This window comes from Microtus pennsylvanicus, chromosome 1 (genome assembly GCF_037038515.1).
Source record: "Microtus pennsylvanicus isolate mMicPen1 chromosome 1, mMicPen1.hap1, whole genome shotgun sequence".
Taxonomy (NCBI): Eukaryota; Metazoa; Chordata; class Mammalia; order Rodentia; family Cricetidae; genus Microtus; species Microtus pennsylvanicus.
In genome coordinates, this window is record NC_134579.1 from 876,421 (window position 1) to 889,817 (window position 13,397).

Genomic DNA, 13,397 nt, shown 5'->3' on the forward strand with positions numbered 1-13,397 from the left:
CTGAAAAAGCCTTTGACAAAATACTTCCCTTCAAATTGTTGATCATGAGAGTTGAAGAGAACCTCCAAAACAATATGGAATATTGTATTGTCTTTGTTGTGTCCTAGAAATTAAAATCAAATACTATTTCATTAGATGTCACAAACTTTTGTCACAGAAGTTGGGGAAATCAAGCTGGTTGTAACCTGCGAGCCTCATCCCTGGGAGCTAGTTATCATCGTACTAGAAGGTGCTATGAAAATAGCTAAAGGTAACATTATCAATAGTCCTTTACAGCAGAAGACCTCTGAGAAACAACAACGACAGCCCAGACAAGATACTTTCAATGGTGCAATAGTAACACATTTTATGGGTAACCAAGGACCTCCTAGCTAGACTTAAGGCCCACTCAATATTAGGGAACTTGTATCTTTTACTGTAAACCCTTCTAAGAAGGTTAGAGAGGTTATATATTGCAGAGGAGAACCCTACTCTTATACTGTTAAATGAATATAGATTAAGTTGTGTTCTAAATACTTACCCTTATGCCTACAGATAGGTGCAGCTTTTATTCCTCATCAGAGGGTATTACAGAAATCTATAAGTAGTCAAAGTATAGAAAATAAGTGACTGTGAGGTCCTAGTGTAAGTGGGGACATCTATAACACAATCCCTACACTCAAGTATCAGGGAACATCCTAAAGGCAGGGGAGTAGGGGGATGGTAAAATGTTGTAAGATTCAGAATACCAGGATGTCTGTCACCCAGTAGTGTCTTCTGGACTTGATACAGATATTGCAACTATGAATTCTCAATAAAATGGCAGCACAGATGTGAAAAGTTTCACAATGTAAAACTGCTAGATGAAGAGTTACAGATAGTCAGTTGTTGCTGAGGAAGGGAGCATCAGATTTCTTTAGGTGTTCTGTGTCTGGTAGTTTTACCAAGAGTAAACAATCAGCCCTAACGTATCTATACCCAGGAAACAATAATTGGACTCAGTAGCTTATATATGTATATAAAGTTTTGAAAGTAATAATTACAGAAGAGGTCACAATTCAAGAGGGAATGAGAATGACTCAGGAGGCATTGGAAAAGGGTGGTAATGATATAGTATTACAGAACTCGTATATGAAATTCTCAAAAAATTAAAATTAAAACAATCATCAAAATTCATGTAAAAGGAGAAATAAAAATCAGACTAGTAAAGGCTAATTTTATGGAACAGGATGAGTGATACTACATATGACAACACTAAAATTTTAATGAGACATATTTCCAATATTAGCTATTAATACTTTAATATTTAGTCAAAAAATTAAAAAATCAGACAAGTGTGAAAATGATACAATGAAATATATTATTTTGTATAAATTAAAACAATATAAAGTCACCCAGGGACTTAAGATAAAAAGAAGGCTAAGAGAGTAAAGATCTTCTCCATCTAAAAGAAAATAAATGGTGAAGATTTTTTCCCCATTCAGTAGCCAGTCTTTTTGTCTTATTGACTGTGTCCTTTGCTTTACAGAAGCTTCTCAGTTTCAGGAGGTCCCATCTATTTATCGATGCTCTTATTGTCTGTGCTACTGGGATTATATTTAGGAAGTGGTCTCCTGTGCCCATGCATTGAAGGTTACTTCCCACTTTCTCCTCTATCAGGTCCAGTGTGGTCGGATTTATATTGAGGTCTTTAATCCAGTTGGACTTGAGCTTTGTGCATGGTGACAGATATGGATCTATTTTCATTCTTCTACAGGTTGACATCCAATTATACCAGCACCATTTGTTGAAGATGCTTTCATTTTCCATTGTATCTTTTTTGCTTGTATGGAGTTAGCAAGAAACCTGGCTCTAGAAAAATGCCCAAGAACCCACAGGGGGAGGATCTGTAGAGGGAGAGGAAAGGGACTAGGAGGAGGGGAGGGAGTGGTAATTTGGATCAATATTCTTTTAAGTAATAAAAAAAAGGCAAAAGAAAAAACAACCCAAAGCAACCAACCTAAAAAAAGGGGGGGGGGAGAAAAGAATAAAAAAGAAAATAAATGGAACCAGAAAAGTCAAGTGCTGTGGGACAATGGTCTTGTACCCTATAAAGATTTGTTGGTTGTATTGGTTTAACAAAATGCTGATTGGCCAGAAGCCAGTAAGGATATATAGGTGGGGTGACCAGAACAGGAGAATTCCCAGAAGACAAAAGGCTCAGTCTGTAGTCATCACCCAGACACAGAGGAAGCAAGATGAGAATGCCTTGATGATAAAAGGTACCAAGCCACATGGCTAACACAGACAAGAATTATGAGTTAACTTAAGATGTAAAAATTAGCTAATAAGGAGCCTGAGCTAATGGGCCAACCAGTTTATAATTAATGTAGACCTCTGTGTGTTTTTTTGGGACTGAATGGCTGTGGGACTGGGCAGGACAGAAACCTCTGTCAAGAGTCAAGCCTGCCTTGTATGGATTCTAGTATACCATTCTTTCCCAAAATTAAATACTTATTGTCATAGTTATTTTAGATTGTCTTTATTGCTAAGTTGGAACAGATATGCCAAATAATACAATGATCTGCATTAAGTTTCACCTATTTCCTCTTAAAATTAATTAAGATAAGATTCAACTATAACTTTCATGGTTTGAAGCATTATTAGTCAGTAAGTACAATTTTTTTACTGTTGAACATAAAATGACTATGATACAGATTAATTTCATTCTTGTGCCTCTGCATGAATATAACCAGGCACACATAATTTTCAAGAGAAGTATGCTGATAAAATTCAGCTCTCATTATTAATAAATAACTAGCAGAAGGTAAAATGCCATCTTTACTAGATTTATAATTTGAGGACATAAATATTTAAAAGATCCCTTTAATTTTTTAAATTAATATTTGCTTTGCATTTGTTCAAGGATCACTTCAAATGACTCGCATTGCTTTTGAAATGCTGATATGAATGCATATGCATTATTAAATACTCATATTCCTGAGGTATATCTAGGTCTTTTTAATAGTAGAAAACAAAACCATTGATAAAAAAGAATTGGAAAACAATTATGAAATTTTTAGTAATGCATTCTGAAATATATAAGAATACTATTTTAGAAGATATTGTTGGTATTGCATTATATGCATGATGTCCTTCTATGTATTCTAAGTATGTTATTTAATAATATAATATATGTAATAACTTTAAGAATTGAAATTAGAATGATGATTTTCAGGAGCTGATATAAGTAGGTAAAACTGGCTAATCGACACTGAGTTTCAGTTATATTGTTTTATATTTTTACCTAAAATTACAATAAATAAATATTTAAAATAAAGGCATATGCAAATTAAATGAAATTATATCATTATGCCATTTAAGGTGATAATGGTCTCTGATGTGGGATTTCCCTTTGTATGCTGATATTACCATTAATGAATAAAGAACTGCTTTGAGTTTATAGCAGAGCAGGGCAGAGTGGAACAGAGCTAGGCAGAGAGGACTGGACTGAATACTGGGAGAAAGAAGGGCGGAGTCAGGGAGATGCCATGAGGCCCAGCTGCAGACAGATGCCAGAACTGTAGCTGGTAAGCCACAGCCACATGGCCATACACAGATTAATAGAAATGGGTTAGATTAATATGTAAGAGTTAGCCAATAAGAAGCTAAAGTTAATGGCCCAAGCAGTGATTTAATTAATACAGTTTCTGTGTGATTATTTCAGGTAGCTGGGCGGCTGAGAACCAACAAGCAGTCTTCTCCAACAGCACCCTCCCCCCAGAGATTTAACAAAATCTCCAGTACTAAGCATAAGAAACCTCTTTCCAAGTTGTCATTCCAGTGTCTCCCAGAGGTTTTTTAGAACATTATAATCTATTTGTGTTGCCCCTGGTTGCCTCCCTTGAAGCTGAAGGCGAGTCCTATTGCTGAATACATCATGTGCTTCTGAAACAGTAAAGAATTAGACCTGGCTCTGACCCCAAAGCCTCCTTCTCCAGGACTGGCTTTCATGGTACTGGAAAATAATATACAAGCTGCTAAGGGAGGAAAGCTCCAGTAGTCTTACCAGCTGTGATGCCATGGACCACCATGGCAACCATGGACAAGACAGTGCACTAAAGGTATACTATTGGTACTTAAATCACGGTTGTCACAAACAGCTGTCTAAATGGACTTACAGCTCACTCAGCAGGAGGGAAATCCTATTTGGTCCTGTAAACCTAGCTTACTATCTGTGGCTAGTGCCTAGTGAGCTCATGGATCTTAGAGAGACATCTACTACTGCCACTTTCCCAGATCAGCATAATTTTAATTGCAATTTAAATACTTGTCCTTATGTTCACAGGAAAGCATATCAAAGAAGCTTCATATTGGAACAGATGGAGCTCATTACAGAAATCTATGATTGACCAAAATGCAGAGACCCACTGATGTGAGGTACTTAGTCCCAGTTGGTACATACACACTGCAACCCCTACACCTACGGCTCAGGAAACCTAGTGGAAGAGAGGGCAGAGAGCTTGTACAATGGCCAGATGACTAGTCAGTCTGCTGGGAGATTACGTCTTACGACAAAGAAGCTACACACACGTTACAAAATGTAAGTTGTAAGGTTTAGATACTGACAGTATTTGTTCAGTTTCTACAAATCTTATTTATGAAATTTATCTGTGTCACAGAAGAGATACTGAGTAGGGGTGATGATTAAGAATTCACTTAATTATCACGAGTTTATTCCATTGCCAAAGGCAGAAAACTATGTGACATTATGATTTTGGTAGTCAGAGTTAGGATTTCCTCACTAGGGTGTAATGCATCGTATTTTTAAACCAAAAGCACAGGTAGTACCACACACACCCAATTCTCTTTCTTCACACCCACCTGAACTCTTGACCAAGCATCCCACAGGTAATATGTATCAGGAAAAATGTCCCCAAGGACCCAAATAGCATTAGATTTATGAATCTGGAGCCAGTCAGCCAGCCAGCCACTGGCAGTGGAAGTGGGTTGCAATCTTGTACTTAGTTGTGCTACAACTCCTTCATAATAAAATAGCAAATTGAAGTGATTTTCAGACAGTGTGGGAGACCGAAGGGAAATGTTTCTGCCTCCAGTAAGCACAGAAGGCTATTAATGAGCCATGTCTGGCTCCCCCACCACGTAGTACATTCAGTGACTGCCTGCTTTCTGTGCTCACGGAAGCTGCGATTATCAAATTCTAAAGCAGTGGTTGGAAAAATGACTGAGCTTTTCAGAATTTATGGGATATATATATATATATATATATATATATATATATATATGTATTTTTATATATTTTATTTGTGCCTGGCAAGGAGAATTGAGTGCCCACTGTTGATGCGGGTTTATACGGCACACTTTGAGCTCCTGGAGAAGGGTTATGATACCAAAGAGGAAACAAGATGTTATGGAAGGGAAAGATGTTAGTGGCAATTGTTGTCCTCATTTTTATTTTTGTCTAGTTACATTTTTTTCACTTTATCTTAAGATAAGGGCTACCTATGTAGCCTTAGATGGTCTTGAACTCATTTTAATCCTCCTGCCTCAGCTTTTGAATTGCTGAAATTACAGATATGAACATTCATGCCCAGATTCTTCTTGTATTTTAACCATGTAAGGTTCTTTTTTTTTATTTTGAAGGAAAATCCAGCATGCTTATAGACTTAGTATTTCTAATATTTTCTTTAAAAAGCACTTTGACTTACACATCTATTACAATTTGCTGTCTTAAAATTATTAATTTTCCATTTGGAATTAATTCATTGTACCTAGTACTGGGCTACAGAAAGACAGTTTCTCACAGGTATACAATTTACACTGAATTATCACCCCATATTCCCTCTTGCCCTCTCCTTTTCCCCTCTGCTCCTCTCAGCAGTTCAATTTCCCCCTAGATAGCTTCATATCGACTTTATGTCATATATACAGATATGATTTTATGCATCTTTGTAAAAATCTAGGACACATATGTTTAAATAAGTATGTTCCCCGTAGGCTTACATATTTGAATATTTAGTTACCAGGTTATGGCACTACTTGAAAGGACTTGAAGGATTAAGAGGTGTGGCCTTGTAGGAGGAAATGTGTCACTGGGAGTGGGCTATGAGGCTTCAAAAGTCCATGTAAGCTCAGAGTCTCTCTCTGATTGTGCATCAGGATGCAGTCCTCAGCTTCTGCTCCAGCACCTGCCTACATGCTGCCATAATTCCTGCCAGGATGGTAATGGACTAACCCTCCACAACTGTAACGACGTCACCAGTTAAAATGCTTTCTCTTAAAGTAGCTGCCTTGGTCATGGTGTCTCTTAACAGGAATAGAACAGTGAATACGATACCACATGAGAGAAAAATATGATATTTGTCATTCTGAGATGACAATGAGTTTAATATGAGTATCTTAAGCTGTATCCAATTTCTTGCAAATAACATAACTCATTCTTGTCTATAACTGAAAAAGCTCCACTGGCTCTACACACCACATTTTAGCTGTTACTTTGTTGACAGACACATAGCTTGGTTCTATTACTGAGCTATTTTGAACAGTTCTACAATAAACACTGATGTGCAAATATCTATGTGCTGCATTGAGTTGGAGTCTTTCAGATAAATATACAGGGGCATAGAGTGGGGTTATATGGTGGTTCTGTTTTCAGGTTTTTGATTAACCTCATATTGATTTCATAGTGGCTGGATAAGTTTATGCTCCTACCAACAGTGTATGAGGGGTTAGCTTCTGTCTACATCCCTCCCATCATTTGTTATTTGTTTTCTTTATGAATGCCACTATGACTGGCGTGAGATGGCATCTTAAGGTAGTGTTTATTTGTATTTCTTCAATGGCGAAGAATAATAGGTTTACCGGCCATTTGTAATTCAACCTTTGAGAACCATTTCTTCTTTTCTTTAGCCCAGTTATTAAATAGGTCATTTAATTTTTAGATCTTTTAGTGCTCTCTGTATACTCCAAATTATATAATTTTTACTTTAGTGAAACATGCATGTGAAGAGGCAATATCCACTGCATGCAGAGTTGATGGTGTCTTATAAGGAGAATCAAATACCTGTTTAATCAAGAGACCTCACAGCATAGAAACGCATCACTTTTCGAGTCATGAAGATTTACGTGTGGATCTTTTCTTATAAACTCTACAACAGTCAATAAAGTTCTTTTTTAACAACTTTAGGAGGTAGGTACTCTTTACAATGCCATTATTCACAGGGACCAGAAGACATAGGGAAGCTGCCAGCATCCCTAAGGACCCACAGCCAGTATGAGGCAGAGACGTAGCCTAGCCATCCAGATTTTCATAGCAGTATTAATGGGGCCAGCACCGATAAAAGCTTTGCTTCATCCTAGATTGTCAGTTACCTATTTGATGTATCATTAGAGCTGAAAAATGCTAGTTTTGAAATGTTAACTCATGACATATACCATTTATAAACATGTGATATAGGATGTCATACCTTCTAATTATGTAATTGATTCTTTGTACATATTATTATTTGTTCCTTGTTCAGTAGAATAAAAAGTATATCTTATTCGTCAGTATTGCTATAGGATAGGATCATTTCAGGTTCCCTATCCTCAGCTGTCCAAGGAACTAACTGGGGACATCGCCTTGGGCTCCTGGGAGCCACTCTAGGTTCAAGTCTTTTGCCAACCCTAAGGTGGCTCCCTTAACTAAGAATTGTGCTTCAGTGCTCCCCTATCCAGCCTTCCTTTATCCCAATCATCCTGTTTCCCCAAGTTCCCCCCATCCTCCCCTTCTCACTTTTTTCTCCCCATCTCCCCTTACCCCCATCCCACCCCACCCCCAAGATCCCACTTTTCTCCCCAGCAATTTTGTCTATTTCCCATAGCCTAGAGGATAACTACATGTTTTTCCTTGGTTTCACCTTCTTATTTAGCTTCTTTAGGTTCACCAATTGTAGACTCCGTGACCCTTATTTATGGCTGGAAACCAATTATGAGTGAGTACATCCCATGTTCATCTTTTTGGGTCTGGGTTACCTCACTCAGGATAGTGTTTTCTATTTCCATCCATTTGCATGCAAAATTCGAGAAGTCATTGTTTTTTTACTGCAGCGTAGTACTCTAATGTGTATATATTCCAGACTTTCTTCATCCATTCTTCCATTGAAGGACATCTAGGTTGTTTCCAGGTTCTGGCTATTACAAATAATACTGCTATGAACATAGTTGAATAAATGCTTTTGTCATATGATCGGGCATCTCTTGGGTATATTCCCAAGAGTGGTATTGCTGGGTCCAGGGGTAGGTTGATCCCGAATTTCCAGAGAAACCAAAACACTGATTTCCAGAGTGGTTGCACAAGATTGCATTCCCACCAGCAATGGATGAGGGTACCCCTTCCTCCACAGCCTCTCCAGCAAAGGCTATCATTGGTGTTTTTGATTTTAGCCATTCTGACAGGTGTAAGATGATATCTCAAAGTTGTTTTGATTTGCATTTCCCTGATTGCTAAGGAGGTTGAGCATGACCTTAAGTGTCTTTTAGCCATTTGAACTTCTTCTGTTGAGAATTCTCTGTTCAGTTCAGAGCCCCATTTTTTAATTGGGTTAATTAGCATTTTAAAATCTAGTTTCTTGAGTTCTCTATATATTTTGGAGATCAGACCTTTGTCTGTTGTGGGGTTGGCGAAGATCTTCTCCCAGTCAGTAGGTTGCCTTTGCATATCACCATAGAACCTTCATCTGGTGATGGATGGAGATAGAGACAGAGACCCACACTGGAGCACTGGACTGAGCTTCCAAGGTCCCAATGAGGAGCAGAAGGACGGAGAAGATGAGCAAGAAAGTCAGGAACACGAGGGGTGCACCCACCCACTGAGACAGTGGGACTGATGTATTGGGAGCTCACCAAGGCCAGCTGGACTATGACTGAAAAAGCATGGGATAAAACCGGACTCTTTGAACATGGCGAACAATGAGGGCTGATGAGAAGCCAAGGACAATGGCACGGGGTTTTGATCCTACTTCATGTTCTGGCTTTGTGGGAGCCTAGCCAGTATGGATGTTAACCTTCCTAGACATGGAAGGAGGGGGGAGGACCTTGGACTTTCCACAGGGCAGGGAACCCTGACTGCTCTTTGGACTGGAGAGGGAGGGGGAGAGGAGTAGGGGGAGAGGGGAAGGGTGGGAGGCTGGGAGGAGGTGGAAACTTTTTTTTTCCTTTTCTCAATAAAAAAAAATAAATAAAATGACACATAAAAAAAGTATATCTTAAACTAACATTTTCCACTTAATTTTTTTTACCAGCCATTTGCTCCAATTTTTAGCTCTAATTTAAATCCAATGTCTGTTCATTATTTGCTGCTATATTTTGCTTTGGGTAGTTGTTCTAAAAAATGTAAAACCCACCTATGCCAAACATTATGAGATAAGGAGTCATTTTGAAATATATCTGATAAAAATATGTTTGGGACAAAAATAATGAAAGACATAAGTGTATGTGTATTTCAAGTACCATAGGTGGCCAAGATAAATTCTAAAATAATTTAGAGCATTTATAGGTAAAATTTAAAGGTAGAACGTTCTGAAGTGGGCACAACTGAGAACAAACAGCTCATGCCCCTAGCCTATGAATTGCATTTTGCCTTAAAGAGCACACTTGGTCAAGAGTGTGTGCTGTGGATGTAGTTTCTATTTATGACAACCCGAAGATGCTGCTGAATTCAGCTTTAGGGATTAAATCTGGACATAGAGTCAAGTCACAAGACAGATGATACATCATCAACACTAACATTGAGAGCAGTCGGAAGAAGAGGACAAGAATCAAGCAAAATAAGTAGAAATAAGATAAAGGGAGACAGACAAGATGAAAACAGAAAATGCTCAAATAGCAAGGGACAGAAAATGAGGTGGAAATATAAAGAAAGACAACACATTCTAAATGGAAAAGTCTCAGTCACATTTCATAAGCACAGATAATACTTATGCCATTTATTGGATACATTAAAAAGTTCACCGACATGCATATACATCACCTTTCCAGAGGATAAAAACATTGGCTTCAGTGAATATTTTCATATTTCATTCACTTGCCACTCTCAATGGGCATTTTCCTAGCATCTGTGGTGCTTCGACACTTAACATGATGAATACACTTCAAAAAATAATGTTGAGAAATTCCTAGCTTTTGTTTGTTCCACTATATATTCATGTGAAGTCATCTTAAACAGAATGAGTTTTAGCCTTTTATTCTAAGAGATATCATTGCTAAAGGAATGCTATTTGTTCTTTTCCTCTTTAGATAGCCAAATGAACATGAGGGACAAAATTGACAGAATATGGGACAGCAATGTAAGGACTCAGCACTTTAGAAAATGTATAAATATCACATTAAGTTGGTAAATGTGATATGGCTTCATGAATAAGTGCAATTGAGTTTTATTTTTACTTCCTAATTGATGGCAGAAACATTTATGGTATATATACCATAATCATTAATATAGCAAGTAAATTTATAGGAGAAATCAATTATATTATTAAGTGTACATCCTGTCCCTTCAGTAATGCTTTCATGTATCATAGAACCATAATAATTCACCCAGAGAAAATGTTGCCATTTCTGTTGAAAACCCATGCTTAATATTATGTAGAAATTAATCCATGATGAATTACTTCAAGTATAATAAGAATAGCTTATTTAAATGGCATCAGAAAAGAGCACCTCACCCGCAAAAAGGAGTCGAGGGATCCATTCTCCATATACTCTACCACGATCATTACTGGTCGGCCTGCAAGAGAGCAAGGAACACGCATTATTAGGGCAATCACAGAGAGATGTGCTGCAGGCAGGGATTTCCAGCTGCAGTAGCTAATGTATTTTTGTTTTTAAAAAGTGAAGCTCACTCTTCAACCTCTTCTATGAAAGTATACTCATATATGCATCTCCTTTTTCCCTCTATACCATTATTTGTTTTTGAGTTCACAAAGGGCCACCGATTGCCATCTGAGTGACAAAGGAATTAAACATGTTTTACAAATGTCTAGCGATTGCTTGTATAGGTGTGTGTGTGTGTGTGTGTGTGTGTGTGTGTGTGTGTGTGTTGTCCTTTAGTTTTCCCACAAATGACAACCAGGACACTAAAGTCATCACTTAAGCAGCCACCACCTCTGTTTCTGCAGTTGTGGCACAGCTTCCATGATATTGCAGCACGTTTTTCACCCTTAGAGTGGGTAGTTCTGAAATTACTAAATTATTTCTAAATCAAAGTAGAAAGGAGAAATTCATAAATCTTCGTTGACTACTTATAAAAGATCAGATATAGACTCCATTTAAAGGATTCCATGCAGAATAATTTTCAGTAGGTTGATGAATATTGCATACTGGGCAGGATCTGTACGCTTGCCTGATCATCTCTTTATTGTGCACTGATTTGATCATCAGAGGGCCAATGGCAATGCATGAAAAACAGGTAACTCTGACTTGTAGTTTAGTGCAGAAGCAAAGATCACAAGTTGAGCATCATTTATTTCTCCTTCTATCACACCAATTGCTACAGTTCCCAATACATCTCTATTATGCAGAATATTTGACATAAATAACTTCGATTTGTTTCAAAGAAGAGAATGTACAATTGTACAGGCTTAAAAGATAAAATTTCAATTGAGTAAAAAAATGATATTTACCTGAAATAGAAATCTATCAATGCTTATTTTTCTTTCTTTATTCTTGATGATTCAATCTGAATGGAATATAGCTATGTTTATGACACACACAAAAAACTGTCTCTGCCAATGCCAATGATGAAAATGTTGGACTTGTAATTCAAACATTTTTTTCCTGATCTCAAAGCCTTGCAGGTTAGAAAGGGTAGCCATAATAAATTGCTTCCATGTATGCAAATGCTAGATTTTACATTTGAATGTATATTTTAAAGAAAGATGAGCTAAAGGTTAAAAGGTGCAATAAAGCTCCCCATTTATCATGCATAGAATTCAAACCAAAGGAATTTTTCCATTTGGAGAGAATATTAACTTATGCTCTATAATGCTCCTAAAAGTTATTAATCTTACCCATATGAACAAAGAACTATATCGTCAATTCTAGAGGTGAGATGAACTGTCAGCACTCTCATATACAGGGGTCAAGAAGACCTGGTTTGCAGCCTGAAAACTGGTCGCTCTGTCTTTTATTGGCTCCTTGGCTTCAGAGAGCCAGGAGATAGCAATCTAAGACCAACACTTAGGTAGGAAAAGTAGAGAAAATCAAAAGCTATCTTTGTAACTCAACACCAAATTCCGAGCAAATATTCAAGTTAGAATAGTAGTGGATTTTGAGTGCTTAGGAGGAATGCTGAGTCACTGAATTATGCCCCCTCTGTATTTTTTATACCTCTGTAATAGCTCCTGATCACTGACTGCTGTTAAAGTTTCTACTCCTCAATAATATGAGTTTTGTTAGAATTCAAACACTTCCTTGCATTGCTACACCCTTATTACACAGATAAAGAAACTGAGGGATAGAGAAGTAAAGTATGTTTCTTGAGCCTGCTGGCAGTATTAGGCATTCCATTTGATGCTTTGGATCCTTGAACCTTTATAGTATAACTGCATCTCAGAAGAGATGAGTGGGTCATATCTATAAGTCTAGTCTAGCTAACTGTTCTCTCCAGCAAAGGATGCTTTCCTAGTCAACCTTGCCACTTTGTTCTACCAGCTGTCATCATTTTCATTGTCCAACTCTGCCTCTGCTTTCCATTTTGCTACTCACCTGTCAGAGTTATTTCTCAGCTTGTTCCTCTTTGCAATACCTCCTCTTGTATTTAAACACTGTATATCCTTGCTAGCCTTCACGCTGACATTTTCAATAGATCCCTATCACTGCTGTTGTGTATGCTATGTAATGCTGTGCTTGGCCTTTGTCTTGCTTTGTCTTTTTTTCTGTAGGAATTTGTAGTCTCATTCACTGGGCTTCTCGGGGTCACTTCCTACAGATAAGAGTGTGGTAGGTGCTTCATGAAATCACTTTCTGTTTTCTTACTGATTTCACTCTCCTTATGAAATTAGCACTGAATCTTTTCAGCAAGATTCCCGTCTGTGTGAATTCAAAGCACTCTGGGCATAGTTCTATCTATAACCCATTTGTAGTTACTTCTGGCAGTCTTAAAATCCATCAGCGACAAGTTTCACTTCTCATTTAGAATGATAAGGAATTAGATGACGACTCCCCCAGTTTCTTGTAAGTTAAAAGTTTCTTTTGAGCCGTTCTTTTGCATTTTATGCAAAACTCTCCATTGAGAGTGGCTGAACTAATGAATTGTGGTTTTTTTTTTCAGACTACTATCAGAATTTAAGCTGTAATTTATTTCCTAATGGTTCTCTATAGGAAATATGTAGTTATAATGTGAAGGTTAAAGGCAAACTTGTAGTCCCTATTGCAATTTGAGA

The 13,397-nt window shown here is 37.5% G+C and overlaps 1 protein-coding gene across 3 annotated transcripts in view; it reads right to left on the reverse strand.

Moving 5' to 3' along the window:
* Positions 1 to 13,397, reverse strand: part of Epha6 (EPH receptor A6) — an 895,033-nt gene that overhangs the window by 147,862 nt on the left and 733,774 nt on the right. For all 3 annotated transcript variants that reach the window (XM_075950396.1, XM_075950493.1, XM_075950569.1), the window contains one exon: positions 10,680 to 10,741. In XM_075950396.1, the coding sequence (XP_075806511.1) occupies positions 10,680 to 10,741 (62 nt within the window). The remainder of the gene's footprint in view (positions 1 to 10,679; positions 10,742 to 13,397) is intronic.